This window comes from Notolepis coatsorum (genome assembly GCF_963971535.1).
Source record: "Notolepis coatsorum genome assembly, chromosome: 13".
Classification (NCBI taxonomy): Eukaryota; Metazoa; Chordata; class Actinopteri; order Aulopiformes; family Paralepididae; genus Notolepis; species Notolepis coatsorum.
This window is the reverse complement of record NC_140177.1, coordinates 78,211,641-78,229,680: the sequence shown is the minus strand read 5'-3', so window position 1 is coordinate 78,229,680 and position 18,040 is coordinate 78,211,641. Positions and strand designations below refer to the sequence as shown.

Below are 18,040 nucleotides of genomic sequence, written 5' to 3'. Positions count from 1 at the left end.
TAAAACAATCTGTCAAACAATCAATCAATCAAACCATCCATCCCAGTCTAAATTGCTTTATAACACGTTCAGTACCTATTATCACCCCGCCGGCACACCGTTCATAAAAGTGCCTGTAACTCCTGTTCTAAAGAATTTACCTGTACTTTTATCTTTTGTTGACGTTTTTTAACTTGTAATTGTGAACGAACGAAGACATGCAGAAACAAACGGTTTTTTGCATTGTGTACATCAACTTGTCGTCTTCAAATGAGCCCAACCATTTCCCCATAGTTATAATATAAAATATAGAAATAGCTCCGCTAAGATCATGAGATATGCTAGAATCGCCCAGGAATCCTGGCAACCCACAGTCATTTTCCGGATTTTTGGCCGGCACCCAAAGTGTTAAGAAAGTATCTGCTGTTAAAATGACAAACAGCATTGACACTTTAATTCACGGTCGGTTAACACTATGATCGCCGGGGACGAGTTAAGACGTCATTCCTAGCCATGCTCATTCTGCCGAAGACGCCGTAACTCGTCTTTGATGTCAATATTTCAAAAATCTGTCATCGAAATCATATTTCCTTTCCGGAGCCCTGAGATGTACTGGTGAGCTTCACTCAACTGTCTAACGGTTCGAGAGCGCCATCTGGTGGCCGATCGGCAGAGGGAGGGGCGCGCCAAACAGGAAGTGCTCATCCATATGTGCTCCGGGCACTCGCGATCGGTAGCCGGACTCCATCTCAACACACTGGATGATCAATCGCTCGCCCTAACTCAATAAACAACGTTATTTGGACGTATATAGTATTATACAACCTGGAAATGGTTCATCAGGATCAACATCCCATAATCGAAAACGGTCTACTCCACGCTGATCGTCCAACGGCGCGAGGAACATACGGTAAGATTCAGCGTTATTTTCTAACGTATTCCATATAAACTGCTATGATGAACATATGACCCACTCTGGATGAATCATCTAACGCTGCCCACGGAATTATAAACGATCCCCCGCCCATCCGGTCATCATCAGATCATACGTAGATCATTCTAGAAGTACGTCCAGTTGAAATTCTTCATCTCGCGCCGATCGCTACCAAACTGTATTTCATCATCAATATAATGCATTTGGGGCTATAAATCAAGTTCTGGATAAAGCTGCAGAAAACGATAAAAACATACTTGTACTTTAGACCATATTTTAGTATGAATATGTGAATGAAAAAGTTTAACGTTGCTACACCCTGAACAATACATATAGGACATTGAATGGGCCATAATAATGGCAATGTAGCAATAGAATTAAAAAAGTTATAGCCCTGCAAATAAGGGGAACTTCTCCATAGACAAATAGAGCTGGCGAGGGATGGTAAATTATGAATTTAACCCATGGTGATTAAAATGTTAAACACACGTTTGTTTTATAATGCTCACAGCAGACCGCAGTGTTATTGATAAATTACGTGGGGCCGGGGGGATTTAAGTTCTGCAAAAAAAGGTTCCGCACCGTTGCAATCATACGGTGCACAGCCCGTACTGTACCGGAGGACCACATTGACGCGGTACAGTACGTATCCGCGTACCGTTACACCCCTAGTGGACGCCCACTGCTAGTAATGATGGGTTAAATGCAGAGGACAAATTCCTGGTATATGCAAAAATGTGCTTGGCAAAAAAATATTATGATTCGTTTCCTGAGGCGACTGCCAATGTATGTTGCTGACATTACAAACCAGGAGTGACAAGGTTCCAGGTGGTGGAAGAGGCCTTTCCCGAATCAGAAGGTCACAGGTCCACTCTCCATGTCAGTCAATGTGTCTATCACTGTTCAAGCGTCCTTGAGCCAGAGACAGAGCCATTTGAACCTGCTCCGGGAATGCCGGAAACGGCTGACCCAGGACTCTAAAGCCCCCACCATCCTCTGATGAAATGCATACATATATATATATATGTGTTTCAGAGAGATATGCACATAAATAAATTCCTGATCATACCATGTGTAATAAGATGATATGAGAATATCCAGGAGCAGAGATTCATGGTATTCGTAGAGGCATGCCTGTTCTACTTTGCATAATATGATTCCCATTTGGCAAGTGGCTGTGATTGTTGTGAAGCTCTGTTGGTTTTAGTATTGCTCTGAGCGGAGGGGATAGTGTATCATGTGTATGTACCTGGCTGGCAAGCCAAACCAGAAATACCCAAGTCTAAATGGGACAGTGACGGGCCAACTGTTGTTTGGGGCGAGCATAGAATTACAACGAACAGACTTCAACGGTTTCCCTCAGGCTTATTTATACTTTTTCTTAAATGTTTTCTTTATTTATCATCCTCTCTCTCTCCCTTTGCTCTTTAATTCTTTAAGTGACCATATGCCATTGGGAAACATGTAATTGGCAATTTTGGAGTGTACACTTAAGATGTTAGATGCTTAAATCTCATATATTTACTGTAAATTCTATGGAGTCTACTGTCTGCCTCTGAGGTTGTAGCAGCTGTCCATATGACTAGCTTGGCACATACCTCCTGAGTCACACGGACACTGTGTGCACTCTCAAACCGTGACAGACACATTTGTTCAAAGCTTCCCTGAGGTGGAGTGACCCATGTGTGTGTTCTCCAGTTACTACAATAACTACATCTACATCTTGTATCAAAACAATATGCAAATACGCAAGTTACTACCTTTCCTGAAACTGATTTTTTTTTAAATTGTTCTTACTCACAAATACGAGTTGATACATTAAAGGGGCACTTCACCAAAAAACAATGCTGATTTATTTTGCACATAATCTCACACTCGTCTCAAAGTAAAAAAAAACAAACAAATGTGCACACATTAATTTAGTTTGACAGTTTATTGAGAGTAAATGAGTTTCAATTTGGCCACCAGTGATATCATCAGGGATCCTTGTGTGGTGTATGAAATTATGTAGAAGAAAAATATCCCTTGTCTGTCCTGTAATTAACACAACACAATGATTCAATGTCTCTGATGACATCACTGGTGGCAATATTCAAACTCAATTACACTCAATAACTGTCAAACTTCATAACATAACTAATGTCATGTGTGCAAAACGGTTTAGAGTTTTTGGATGTGTGTGAGATTATATGCAAAATAAATCAGCATTGTTTCTTTGGTGAAGTGCCCCTTTAATTAAGCCCTTCTAACGCAGTTTCATTTCATCCCAGCATTCTAAGATAAATTTGGTAAGGTGATCCAAATGTACAGAACACATGTATAAAATATAAAAACATCCTCAAAAATATCTCCCTCTCCCCACTGAGCGGCGTCTCCTCCTCCTCCTCTCCGCCCCCGGACCCGCCTCCACCGCTGCCCCCATGTCGGGGTAGAGTAGGAACCCAGAGAAGGTGGAGTCGTTGGTGTTGTCGGCATACACTCCTGCGAAACCCTCCCCCCCGTGGATCTGCAGCCAGATCTCGTCCCCGGCCACCAGCCTCTGGATCACTGCCCCCGAGGCCTGGTCCAGGTTGCCTTGGTGGTACTGGTCGTAAGTGATCACCACGGGCCGGTCGTTCTTAAACAGGGCCACGCGGGCGTCCTTGGGGTAGACGGTGAAGTGATAGGTGAAGAAGTACACACCGGGAATGGTGCAGTGGAACTTTCCGACGGCGTCGTCGTAGTGCCGCCCCTCGTTGTAGAGGTGCTTGTTGAAGCGGATGGGTAGGTCTGTGGTCGCAGGGACGGGGTCCGTCAGGCCCACGCTGAAAGCGGCGTGATGTGAGAGGGCGCTCTCGCCCCGCGCGCCTTTCAGACCGGAGTTTCCCGGGACACCACGTGGCCCTGGTGGGCCGCCGTCACCCTTTGCACCTGATTCTCCCTTTTCTCCTGGTGCACCTAAAAAAAATATTTAAATGATTTACCGGTTTGTGATGAATCATTTGAATGCAATCTGTGCTTTCCTCAGCTAGTATCGTTTTCTTTTCTTACCTTTATTTACGCAGGGTAGGTTCACTGAGCATGGATGCTCTTTTTCAGCAACCCTGCTTCACATTCACACAGTTACATACATTCACACCTGAGAGCTGCCTGACACTTTTGGCCACTGAGCAACTCCACAGGTGCAGTTGGTTAAGCAATTTAAACCCCACTTCAGAGGTTGGTATTGAGGGATGCGAGAGAGTTATTCATTCTCTTTCTCACCCAGAGTTTTCCTGCCGGTCTGGGGGATCGAACCAGCGACCTTCCAGTCACAAGCCTGTTTCTCTAACCTAAGGTCACTGTTGCCCCGTTTCATGAAGATATAGATTATTATATAAAATAGGTTTCTTGGCAGGCAGCCATGGATGTACACATAGGGCGGGATCCACTAAGAATGGATTGCGTGGTGGTAATTGCACCCTAAACTGTGCGGGTTTGCGCACAGTATCTGCTCTGGCTTTGCGAGCTATCCACTAAGGACATTGCGCGGATGAGATACCAGCGCATGCCATTATGTGTGGAGTTTTCCCCTGATCTGCTCCAGCGCAGTTGGCTCGCGGAGCAGTCTGCACCTGACAGCGCTGAGAGAGGCAGAGAGAGAGAGCTCGGAGGACGTTCACTTGTTTAAACAAACTGTATAAACGCCATAATACTGTTGATTAAAATGTGAATTGTATAGAAACAACTACATTTTTTTTACTATTGCACAACTGATTTGGCAAAAAAAATCCACCCCCTTCCTTGCCATACCTTGGCTTTTACTAAACTGATGCCACTGCAGTAAATCATAATAATAATAATCTTTATTTATATAGCACCTTTCATACAAGGATTGCAGTTCAAAGTGCTTTATATAATGAAGACATAATCAAACAAACAAGAGCAATGCATAACACAAATAAAAGTTGCAGCATGATGCAAAATCAAAATCTTGTTTCAAAATCAATCAATAATGCCGAACATTGGGAAAGCCGACAATGTTAAATAACAATATTTAAATAATAAATACGATTGCATGGGATCTCTGGGTGGCTGGCTCAATATCATCCTTGATTTCATCCAGTAGATAAAGGATTGCTTGAGCTTGCAATCTGTGTCTCCGGATGATTTCGGTCTCAATTCAATAAAAAGGGTGATATTCTCCTTCGAAATATTCTTTCACTGGCACGCCTGGCATTATTTACAATGCCTGCATCTGGCAACAATTACTGCTCCCATGATCACCTGTGACGCTGGCATGATGCCCCTTTATAGCGCTTAGGGCTTTGCGCTTAGTTATTACCTTGTCTGTGAAGAGGGTAGGTGCGTAGCGTTAACTGCTCTGTGCAATTTGCGCCAGGCTTTGTGGATTGGGAGCATCTTTGGACGAGGCTCATTTGCATAAAATGGGGACATGTTCCGCCCATATTACCTCATTTAAATACGCAATAATTGCACCGGACGCAATGCTGACGGAACGCAGTTACCACCTCATTTCACCCGTTGCCCGTCCTCTGTGGATAGCAAAATGAGTTTCAGAGCTATATGCACCAGCTTTGCGTCGGAAAAAGCCGCGCAAACCCTTTGTGGATCTCGCCCATAGTATGTCTTGTCCAGCTTTCCCGAAATCTTTGGCACAGTGCTATGCTTTAGGAAAACGTAACCATATACAGTAAAGAGCACAATATTACCCCACAAACCTGGTAAAGAGCATTGTGGTGCTTACCTGTGTCTCCTTTCTTTCCTCTAGGACCATCATGTCCGTCTCTTCCATCTCTCCCCGGGTGCCCGCTGGCTCCAGGGGTCCCAGGCACTCCACCCATCCACATGGCACAAGGCTTGCTGTCATCTGGTTGGCCCACCTGTAAATCCCAGGAAGTCAGAAGATTCGTTTTTTTATTTGATTTGATTTGAATTCTTTATTTCGAACATGTAATAAAATACAAACAATATAAAATCAAAACAAATAATTGAAAAAGAAATTAAATGGAAAACATATATAAATAAACAAAAGCAAAACATAACTCAATTTACATGTTCGAAAAGTATACACTTATTTAATCCTACCCCTTTTCCACTACTCAAATGAGTGTACTAATTTAAATCCTTACAAAACAAATATATATATGCAAAACAAAAAAATACTATATATGTAAAACATGAAAGAAATAAAGAAAATATCTATTACTCTATTTCACAATTTACATTTACATTTATACATTTAGTCATTTAGCTGACGCTTTTATCCAAAGCGACTTACAAGTTCTGTACGACAAGTCATCAGGAAGGGCACAACTCTATCAGCTGAGTAACTAACCATGTTCATCAAAGTGTTGGGTGCTACAGTGTAGGTTAGTTTATTAGGACAAGTGTATGACAGTAAGGTTAGGGTTAGATATCTTTTTTATTTATTTATTTTATTTTATTTTTCAGATAATGGTTGAAGAAGTGCGTCTTTAGTCGACGGCGAAAGATTGGACGGGTTTCGGCTTTTCTAACTGGGGTGGGTAGTTCATTCCACCATTGTGGGGCAAGGACTGAGAATAGGCGGCTTCTCTTTGATGACCCTCCTGGAGCTCGGATAGGAATAGGTCTGAGGCGGCCAGAAGATGCAGAGCGTAGGGGTCTTGAGGGTGTGTAGTTGGAGACCATTGACCGGAGGTAGGCGGGAGCGGTTCCCTTTGCCGCACGGTATGCTAGGTCGAGGGCCTTGAAGCGGATTCGTGCAGCAATGGGGAGCCAGTGCAGGTCCCTAAGAAGTGGGGTGACATGGGCCGACTTCGGTAGGTTTGAGATCAGGCGGGCCGCTGCGTTTTGAATGAGTTGAAGAGGCTTGGTGGCAGTGGCCGGGAGGCCAGCGAGCAGTGCGTTGCAGTAGTCGAGGCGGGAGATGACTGTTGATTGGACGAGGAGTTGGGTGGCTTCTTTTGTCAGGAAGGGGCGGATCCTTCTCACGTTGCTCAGGAGGAATCTGCAGGTTCTGGTTGTCGCTACGATGTGAGCAGAGAAGTTCAGCTGGTCGTTGAGGACAACACCAAGGTTCTTGGCGGTCGGGGACGCGGTCACAGCTGCATTCTCGACTGTGATGGAAAGGTCGGTCAGGGGGGAGGATTTGGCCGGCAGGTGGAGCAATTCTGTTTTGCTTAGGTTCAGTTTGAGGTGGTTGGTCGTCATCCAGGCGGAGATGTCAGAGAGACAGGCCGAGATCCGCTCAGAGACGTGGACATCTGAGGGAGGGAAGGAGAGGAAGAGTTGAGTATCGTCGGCATAACAATGATACGAGAAGCCATGAGACTTGATAATGTTACCCAGTGATTTAGTGTAGAGGGAGAAGAGAAGGGGTCCTAGGACAGAGCCCTGGGGGACACCCGTCCGCAGGGGGCGGGTGGCCGACAGGCAAGGCCAGATTAAGAATTCAGAGGCCCCTGGGCCAGATTCTTGTGGAGGCCCCCCCCCCCCCACACACATACACGCACAGTGGCGTTTTTATATGTCACTTTAAAAAAGAAAAAAAAGCTGGATTGGGCTGTCATCATTGCGGTCTGCCTCAGAGTCAGAGTCATTCGTGTTGGTGTTGGGGCTGGGCTGTGGAGATGTGGCGGGCGTATGCGAACAGGTGGCAGCCACTGGTGGTGGTGGGCCGGCTGAACTAGAGGCTGCCGCTTCCTCTTCTCTGTCGCTAGCATCAATAATAATAACGTTAGCATTCTCGTCCTCTCTGCCCGCGGCGCCTGGCTCAGCCTCTTTAACATTGCTGCTACTACTAGTGCTAGCCAGGGGGTTATCCTCCTCCTTACCTGACGGGGGGGAAAAAAGTAGAGATAGTCGGTATGCTTTGCCGAAGTAACGTGCTCTTTCTGTCCCTTTCCTGTTTAGATTTGAACTTAGCAGCTCCGCTTTCCCACCGTTTAACTTTTTTATCCATGTTTTTTGAGTCTCATATGATCATACAGTACTACTCGAGTCTTAGCCTACTTGATCAACTTGCAAGTCCAATTCTCGCGGTCAGTGGTCACCTGACCTGACCTGACAGTGACCCCTGGACGTCAGTGTCACGTAGACTCAACGTCTCTCACCCCTCATTATCAAACAATCAATCATATTTTTATTTGCAATACAAAAAATGTAATAAAAATAGATAGAGAAGAGATGAGATGATACTAGTAGTCACTATAGATGCTGTGAAAGTAAACGCTGGATGAGGATCTGATTATATATATATTTCTTTCGTATTTCTTTTATTTTTTTTACTAGTGTGTAGGGGGAGCTCGATGATATCCGCTATCAGCACTGGCGGGTCTCTGCTGTCTGTCATGAATAATGATCCCAATCTGCCTCATTCGTGTCGGGGCTGTGTCTATTCTTTTACCAACAGATTTCCAGTTCCGTGTTCGCGTTCTGCGATCTGATTGGCCACTGACGTTTCTGGTGCGATCTGATTGGCCACTGACGTTTCTTAGGCGACTCTTTCGAAGTTGGTTAAGGTTAGAGTATGGAATCAGGGCTGGTGTTTTATCGCCCTGCTCTAAGACAAACTCTAACCTTAACCAACTTCGAAAGAGTGCCTAAGCTTAACCGGTGAAAGAAAGAGGCGTCACACGATTGGCGCTACCAGAAACGTCAGTGGCCAATCAGAGCACAGAACGCAAACGCGGAACTGGAAATCCGTTGGTAAAAGTATTCAGGCGTCGGGGCTGGGATGTGGAGATGCAAGTTTTGACTTTTTATTGCTGTTTTTACCTCAAACGGAAAACCTCAAACTCTTATGAAGAGGAGAAAAAATACTCAAGATTAGCCACTTGCAGACGGCAGGGTGTGACGTACTGTATATTTTAGTTGATGAAATATTTTTGTTGACTAAATATTTTAATTGATCAAATATTTTTTCATTGCAGTGTCACAGTATGACATCGATCTCCAAAATAAGAAAAAAAAATTTAGTGACGAGGGGCCTCAAAAAAAATTAAATAAAAGTAAAAAATAATATAAACAAATATTTGGGGCCTCTAGTGACGAGGGGCCTCCAAAAAAATGAAAAATAAAAGTTAAAAAGAAAATTTAAAAAAATGTGGGGCCTCTAGTGACGAGGGGCCTCCAAAAGGCCTCTAGTGACGAGGGGCCTCAAAAAAAATATAAATAAAAGTAAAAAAAAGAATAATAATAATTTGGGGCCTCTAGTGATGAGGGGCCTCCAAAAGGCCTCTAGTGATGAGGGGCCTCCAAAAAAATGTAAAATAAAAGTTAAAGAAAAATAAAAATAATATTTGGGGCCTCTAGTGACAAGGGGCATCCAAAAGGCCTCTAGTGACGAGGGGCCTCCAAAAAATAAAAAATAAAAGTTTAAAAAGGTTGGGGGCTCTAGTGACGAGGGGCCTAAAAAAATATATATTTATTTTTTATTTTTTTTGAGGCCCCTCGTCACTAGAGGCCCACGGGCCGCGGCCCAAACGGCCCGGTCGTTAATCCGGCCCTGCCGACAGGGTCCCTCTCCATGACACTTGGTAGGAGCGGTCATTGAGGTATGATGTCAGCCATGTCAGCGCAGAGCCAGCCACTCCCATTCCTGCGAGGGCCGCGAGGAGGATCTGATGGTTGACTGTGTCGAAGGCTGCAGATAGATCTAGGAGAATAAGGACAGAGGAGAGACCTTTTGCTTTTGCTAAGTGAAGTGCCTCTGTGACCGCAATGAGGGCCGTTTCTGTGGAGTGGCCAGTCCGGAAGCCAGACTGATTAGGGTCTAGGAGGTCATTCTGTAAGAGATAAGCAGTAAGTTGGTTGGATACAGCACGTTCAAGTGTTTTAGAAAGGAAGGAGAGAAGAGAGACAGGACGATAGTTGCCTATGACGGTGGGGTTCAGGGTTGGTTTTTTTATGAGTGGCGTGACTCTGGCTTGTTTTAGGGAGGTGGGGACCACCCCCGAGTTGAGTGAGGAGTTGATGGTTGCAGTTAGGAATGGGAGGATGTCTGGTGCTATGGTCTGGAGGAGTGGGGAGGGTAGCCGGTCCAGCTGGCATGTAGTCGGACGGTTCGACGTTACCAGTGTCAGGGTCTCGGCTTCTGTAATGGGAGAGAAAGATGACAGAGTGAAGGATGAGGTTCTCGATTCAGCATTTGGAATGGGTGGGGGTTGGGTGAAGGAGCTGCAGATGTTCTCCACTTTTCCCTCAAAGAAGATCGCGAAGTCTTTGACAGAGAAAGATGAGGGGGGAGGGGGTGGGGGGGGGGGAGTGAGGAGGGAGGACATGGTAGCATGCAGTTTGCGAAGATTCTTGGCAGAGGCCTCGATCCTATGGTGAAAGAAGGAAGCTTTGGCATTAGTAATGGTTTTGGAGAATGTTAACAAGAGGTTGTGATATGTGTCGATGTCAGCAGTGAGGCGCGACTTTCTATACTTCCTCTCAGCCGCTTTCAGGACCTGTCTTTGTTCTCTCACTGGATCTGTCAGCCATGGACAATTTTCTTATATACTATGATTCTACTGTCACCATGTATGCATATGCTCACTACATGTATTTATTGCTCCATCTCCGCCCACTACAAACATGGGAACTCTCTAACCCCTGTCCCAACCCCCCCCCCCCCCCCCCCATATCTCTGAGTGCTTGTCTCGTAGTGCTGACCAAGGTGGTGGATTTCTCTGGTCTTGGCCAAGATTGCAGTGACTGTTCTACGTGCACCACCGAGGCCATGGATCAGCTTCTTACCATCTTCTGTCCGTGGTCTGTCAACGTGGTTTCATTGCTGGGTTAAGTACTTCTATTCTATTCACATAATATGCTTACTTCATATATCTATTCTATTCACATATATGCTTACCACTTGTATCTATTGCTATGTCCGCCCATCACAATCACGCGAGCTGTCTAACGCCTGTCCCATCTCCCCATCTCCCTGTGAGTGGCTGTCCCGGAGTGATGACCGGAGTGTCGGACGTCCCGTGATGAAGACCGGGAGGATGCGACCCTCTCTGTGTGCCCTCCTGTCTCCCTGTCTCCCGCTGTCTCGTAGTGATGACCGGAGTGCTGGACGTCCCGCGATGATGACGGGGAGGTTGCGACCCTCTCTGCGCCGCCCCCTGTCTCCCTGTCTCCGGCTGTCTCGGAGTGATGACCGGAGTGTTGAACGTCCCGTGATTAAGACGGGGAGGATGCGACCCTCTTTGAGCCGCCCTGTGCCTCAAATAGATCCGCTATCAGCTCTGGGAGTGTTGCATTCATTTATTTAGCATTTATTTTAAATTTGTTGGACCTTATGGTGTTCTTGTTTTGTTCTTGACTTATTGTGATGTTTCTTCTTGACTTGTTTAAAGAAGACGTGTCCGGCCCATGTGTTGTTGGGCCTTACAAATACATTTGATTTGATTTGAAATGTAAACACCCGTGAATGTCAAATCCCTTCCTCATCCCTGTACCTGTGAACATCATTTCCTTATAATTCAGTTGGAATTGTCTCATACTTGGACATTGCTTTAGCACCACATTCAGACTGTTCCACAGTTTCACTCCACATATTGAAATGCAGTGTCTTCTCAATGGTAGTGCCTACACTAAGAACTTTTAAATTGAGTTCTCCGCTCAGATTATAACCCCCCTCTCTATCAAAGTTTTGAATGATACCTGCCAAAAAGGACAAGTTAGCAGTCATATGAGTACAGTATATTGGGATGTGCATTCGAATGATGGTACTCTTAGTTTGTCATAGTGCATGCTCTGCCAAATGCCTCACGCACAGAGACATGTTCTGTTCTGGCTCAAATAAGTAGGTAAGTACTTAATGATGACACATACCTGAAAACATCGCTAATTGTAGCTTACCTTCATCTGGGGTCCTTCTGGTTCAGCCACCTCCTCCTCTCCATCTAGGGCCTCCTCTACAAGCTGAGCCTCATCCTCCACTGTAGCCTCCTCTACAAGCTGAGCCTCATCCCCCACTGCAGCCTCCTCTACAAGCTGAGCCTCATCCTCCACTGCAGCCTCCTCTACAAGCTGAGCCTCATCCTCCACTGCAGCCTCCTCTACAAGCTGAGCCTCATCCTCCACTGCAGCCTCCTCTTCGGGTGGAGAGTCTTCCCCGGTTGCTGCCTCCTGTTCTGCTGCACCCCCTCCTTCAGCTGCAGCTTCTTCTGGAGGACTTTCTGCTTCAGCTGCAGCCTCTTCTGGAGGACTTTCTGCTTCAGCTGCAGCCTCTTCTGGAGGACTTTCTGCTTCAGCTGCAACATCTTCTGGAGGACTTTCTGCTTCAGCTGCAACCTCCTCTTCTGGAGGACTTTCTGCTTCAGCTGCAACCTCCTCTTCTGGAGGACTTTCTGCTTCAGCTGCAACCTCCTTTTCTGGAGGACTTTCTGCTTCAGCTGCAGCCTCCTCTTCTGGAGGACTTTCTGCTTCAGCTGCAGCCTCCTCTGGAGGACTTTCTGCTTCAGCTGCAGCCTCTTCTTCTGGAGGACTTTCTGCTTCAGCTGCAGCCTCTTCTGGAGGACTTTCTGCTTCAGCTGCAGCCTCCTCTTCTGGAGGACTTTCTGCTTCAGCTGTAGCCTCTTCTTCTGGAGGACTTTCTGCTTCAGCTGCAGCTTCCTCTTCTGGAGGACTTTCTGCTTCAGCTGCAGCTTCCTCTTTTGGAGGACTTTCTGCTTCAGCTGCAACATCTTCTGGAGGACTTTCTGCTTCAACTGCAACATCTTCTGGAGGACTTTCTGCTTCAGCTGCACCATCTTCTGGAGGACTTTCTGCTTCAGCTGCAGCCTCCTCTTCTGGAGGACTTTCTGCTTCAGCTGCAGCCTCCTCTTCTGGAGGACTTTCTGCTTCAGCTGCAGCCTCCTCTTCTGGAGGACTTTCTGCTTCAGCTGCAGCCTCCTCTTCTGGAGGACTTTCTGCTTCAGCTGCAGCCTCCTCTTCTGGAGGACTTTCTGCTTCAGCTGCAGTCTCCTCTTCAGGAGGACTTTCTGCTTCAGCTGCAACATCTTCTGGAGGACTTTCTGCTTCAGCTGCACCATCTTCTGGAGGACTTTCTGCTTCAGCTGCACCATCTTCTGGAGGAATTTCTGCTTCAGCTGCAGATTCCTCAGCAGGCTCCTCTGCTGTTACCACATCATCCCCTGCCCAGATGGACTCCCCTTCATCCTCCTCCTGGGCTATGATGCCCCCTGACAGCAGCAGGCCCAGCACCATGGTCCACAGATGTTTCATGATGCTTTAGAACCCCTCTGACCACAAGCCTGTTGTGAGATTGATATATATATCAATCACCAAATCACCAAATCACCAAATCCGCCTTCTTTCACCTCAGAAACATTTCCAGACTCCGACCATCACTTTCCGACACCACAGCTGAGACCCTCATCCACGCCTTCGTCACCTCCCGCCTGGACTACTGCAACGGGGTCCTGTCCGGGGTCCCAAGCAAAACCCTGGACAGGCTCCAGTATGTTCAAAATTCAGCTGCCAGGGTTCTAACCCGCACCAAACCCTGGCAGCACATCATCCCCATCCTCATCCACCTCCACTGGCTCCACATCAAATCCCGCATCACCTACAAAACCCTCCTGCTCACCTACAAATCCCTTCACGCCCTGGCACCTCAGTACCTCACTGACCTCCTCCACCCCTACACTCAGTCACGGCCCCTGTGATCCACGGACACTGGTCAGCTCTCCATCCCCCGAACCAGACTATGGACGTTCGGGAACAGAGCTTTCAGTGTGGCAGCTCCCACCCTCTGGAACTCCCTCCCCGCAGAACTCCGCACCGCCCCAACTCTGGACTCATTTAAAAAACTGCTCAAAACCCACCTCTTCAACTTGGCCTTCAACCCCTAACTTTCTCACTCTATATGTATATGTTGTGTCTGTCCACTATGTTGTTAATTTGTCATCTCCCCCCCCCCCCTATGTAAAGCGACCTTGGGTCCTCTGAAAGGCGCTATATAAAACGAAGTTATTATTATTATTATTATTATTATTATTATTATTATTATTATTATTATTATTATTATTATTATTATTATTATTATTATTATTATTATTATTATTATTATTATTATTATTATTATTTTTATTATTATTATTATTATTTTTATTATTATTATTATTATTATTATTATTATTATTATTATTATTATTATTATTATTATTATTATTATTATTATTATTATTATTATTATTATTATTATTATTATTATTATTATTATTATTATTATTATTATTATTATTATTATTATTATTATTATTATATATTAAAGGATAACTCCAACATTTTGGGAAATTAGCTTATTTAACATCTTCCCTGGAGTTAGACAAGAAGATACATACCTTTTTTGTCTCTGTGCATGCATTTAGCTTTGGGAACAGACACTCCGTTAGCATAGCTTAGCTTCATCACTGGAAGTGAGGCAGGACAGTACCCTGACGTTCCCTACAGGTTTGTTGATATTCTCATTCCTTCAAAGGATCTGAACCGATTGAAGTTTATGGATACCATGACTTAAAATCCTCTTACCTTGACGATTTAAAGCCTCCCCAATTTAGAAAACAGTAATCCAATGGCTGGTATTGATATACTACTAACTACTGCACGCTAACGGAGCTAACCGGACATTCAAGCAGATAACGAGAGCAATGACTTCCTTTCTGGGGGGTTTCAAAATAAAAGAGCGACGTCTATAGCAGCGGAAACCGTTTATTTTGTACATTATCTAACGTTAACACGAACCTAAACTAACTTTAGGTTAGTTGTAGCGTTAGTTTAGGTTCGTGTTAACGTTAGATAATGTACAAAATAAGCGTTTTCCCGCTGCTATAAACGTCGCACTTTTATTTTGAAAACCCCAGAAAATAAGTCATTATATTTGCTTTACACATCCTGTTCTGCGTTAGCTCCGGTTAGCTCCGAGCGTCCAGTAGTTTGTAGTATATTATCAATACCAGCCATTGGATTACTGTTTTCTAAATTGGGGAGGCTTTTAATCGTCAAGGTAAGAGGATTTTAAGTCATGGTATCCATAAACTTCAATCGGTTCAGATCCTTTGAAGGAATGAGAATATCAACAAACCTGTAGGGAACGTCAGGGTACTGTCCTGCCTCACTTCCAGTGATGAAGCTAAGCTATGCTATGCTGTTCCCAAAGCTAAATGCATGCACAGAGACAAAAAAGGTATGTATCTTCTTGTCTAACTCCAGGGAAGATGTTAAATAAGCTAATTTCTCAAAATGTTGGAGTTATCCTTTAAGGCTGTCAAAGTTAACGCGGTATTAACGCGGTATCGCCCGATTCTATTAACGCCACTATTTTTTTTAACTCACGATTAACGATTAATATTTTTTGTAACTTTTTTTTTATTTACATTTTTTTACTAGATTTCACTCAGGTATATTATTGATGCTCTCATTGATACTATGTTTGTTTCTGAAGTGTGTGTGTGTGTGTGTGTGTGTGTGTGTGTGTGTGTGTGTGTGTGTGTGTGTGTGTGTGTGTGTGTGTGTGTGTGTGTGTGTGTGTGTGATATATAGAGAGAGAGGGGGGTGAGAGAGATGAGGAAGGGGCAAGAGAAAAAGAGAGCTAAGAGAGTGTGTGTGTGAGAGAGAGGGGGGGGTGTGTGATTACTCAGCCCTTGTGTGGGTGAATGTAACAAGTTCCTAACGTTTTCTTTCCCCTATTATTTCATGCACACTTTATTCATTGTATTGAATTATTATTTTCTTTTAAGTTATTTTGTGCATCACTCTGTTTTGAATTTGATGCAAATTTGCAATGCATGAGGGTCATCCTTTTGTGTTAAATGGCTTCATAAAGCAAGCATTTGTTGACTCTCATGTTGATAAGAGTATTAAAACTTGGAACTTGAAAAAGATCAGTTTAAGGTAGACAATTCTTTTTTAAATGCGATTAATTTGCGATTAATCGCAAGTTAACTATGGACAATCATGCGATTGTCCATAGTTATATATATATATATATATATATATATATATATATATATATATATATATATATATATATATATATATATATATATATATATATATATATATATATATATATATATATATATATATATATATATATATATATATATTTATTTGGCATTGGTATCTGTTTATCTTTATGGCCATTAATGGAAAATTGCCACCATATACCACAACAATGCTAGATTGGAATTATGGACCTTATCTGACCCGGTCAAATGATTGGCTCACATTTAAGGTCCCACGAGTTTAATCTGAATTTGGTAAATCTGCTTTTTGTTTTGCTTCCTGGAATGATCTTCAACTCTGCTTGATCTTGAATGATCAAGGAATGATCTGGAATGATCTTCAACTCTGCTTCCTGGAATGATCTTCAACTCACACTTCAACTCAAACTCACAATTGAATACCCCACTATCCTATAAACAATTCACAAACCTCCCTACCTTCATTTTCAGTAGGGTGAAAGTCCCTTGCCATTTACTTAAATCTTTACAAGAGTTTTTTTGTCTTCAATAAAATCCAATCTTTTTAATCCCAGCCAGCCTCATCATTTGATATGAATGCTCCAGTGTCAACAGTCTGGAATACATTTAAAGCTAACAGTGGCTCATAGGCAAGATATTGCTCTCTTTGCGGACGACTCAGCCCTGCTGGTCTCTGACAAGAACAAGTTACAGGTTGAAAAAACCCTCAGCTCAGAACTAGGCAAAATCTGCATATGGCTCGCTGATAACAAACTATCATTACACATGGGCAAAACAGAGTATTTCCTGTGACAAAATGGCATCCAATGTAATAAAAAAAGTCAACCAACAAACACGATTCTTGTACCGGATCTCCTCACTGGTAAACAAGAATACCCGGGAGGGTCATCAAAGAGAAGTCGCCTATTCTCAGTCCTTGCCCCACAATGGTGGAATGAACTACCCACCCCAGTTAGGACAGCCGAAACCCGTCCAATCTTTCATTGTCGACTAAAGACACACTTCTTCAACCATTATCTGAATTATAAAAATGTAACCCTAACTAACCTTACTGTCATGCACATGTCCTAATAAACTAACCTACACTGTAGCACTCAACACTTTATGAACATTGTTACTCAGCTGATAGAGTTGTGCTCTTCCTGATGACTTGTCGTACAGAACTTGTAAGTCGCTTTGGATAAAAGCGCCAGATAAATTACTAAATGTAAATGTAAATGTACCCTGAAGACTCTGGCAGGAGCACTCATTCAAGGGTACTACGACTATGCATGCACCTCGTGGTACCAAAGCACCTCAAAGGCGCTAAAAACAAAATTACAAACATCTCAAAACAAACTGGTCAGACTACTGCTTGACCTTACTCCTAGAACCCACCTCACCCCTGCCCACTTTGACAACCTAGGATGGCTTAGAGTAGACGACAGAGTACAGCAACTTGCAATGGGCCTGGTCTACAAGATACACTACACGACCAAGGTACCCATGTACATGTCAAAATACTTCCCAAAGGTCAGTGAATACCACGATCACAACACCAGAGGGAGCTCCACAAATCATGTTAAACCCAGATTCGGCTCAAACAAGGGACTAAACACGTTTCGCAATTATGCCACATCAATGTGGAACGCCCTACCCAAAGCTGTAAAGGAATGTGAATCACTACCCACTTTCAAAAACACTCTCAAAAAACACGTACGGGAGACTGCAATTCTAAACTGGCCCCTGTAAATGTCCTAACACAACCCCCCCCCAATGTACAGTAAATTACCAAGTATGGTCTTGTCAATATTCCAATGTACAGTTTTGCTTGTTCAGTTGTACAGTGTCCCCCACCCACTCCTCCTACCCAACCCCCCCCCCCCCAACCTCCTCCAATGTACAGTTTCTATGTCAAATGTATATACTCTCTTTACTGGACTCTTTTTGTATCACAAACAGTACTGTATTTGCAAATCTGGTATGTCATAAATGTATAGATGTAGCAGTACTGTCTATCTGTATGTCATGTATGTATGTCATATATGTTATGATGAATTGAAAATGGGGGACCCTGATGTAAACAAGACGAAAGTCTTTCTCTGGTCTGCATCCCCTTAACAATTGTATGTATTGAGCTGTACTGTACTGTACCCATTCTGCAATCTGTTAATAACATTTTCAATCAATCAATCAATTGCCC

General features: G+C 44.0%; 1 protein-coding gene across 1 annotated transcript; it reads right to left on the bottom strand.

Annotated features, from left to right (window-relative positions):
• Positions 1-3,251: 3,251 nt before the first annotated feature.
• Positions 3,252-11,734, bottom strand: adipoqb (adiponectin, C1Q and collagen domain containing, b; the record flags this gene model as incomplete). The annotated part of the gene is made up of 3 exons (XM_084327716.1): positions 3,252-3,850; positions 5,640-5,775; positions 11,729-11,734. The coding sequence occupies 3 exons, from the start codon at positions 11,732-11,734 to the stop codon at positions 3,252-3,254; spliced, it is 741 nt and encodes a 246-aa protein (XP_084183842.1).
• Between the last annotated feature and the right edge of the window lie 6,306 nt (positions 11,735-18,040).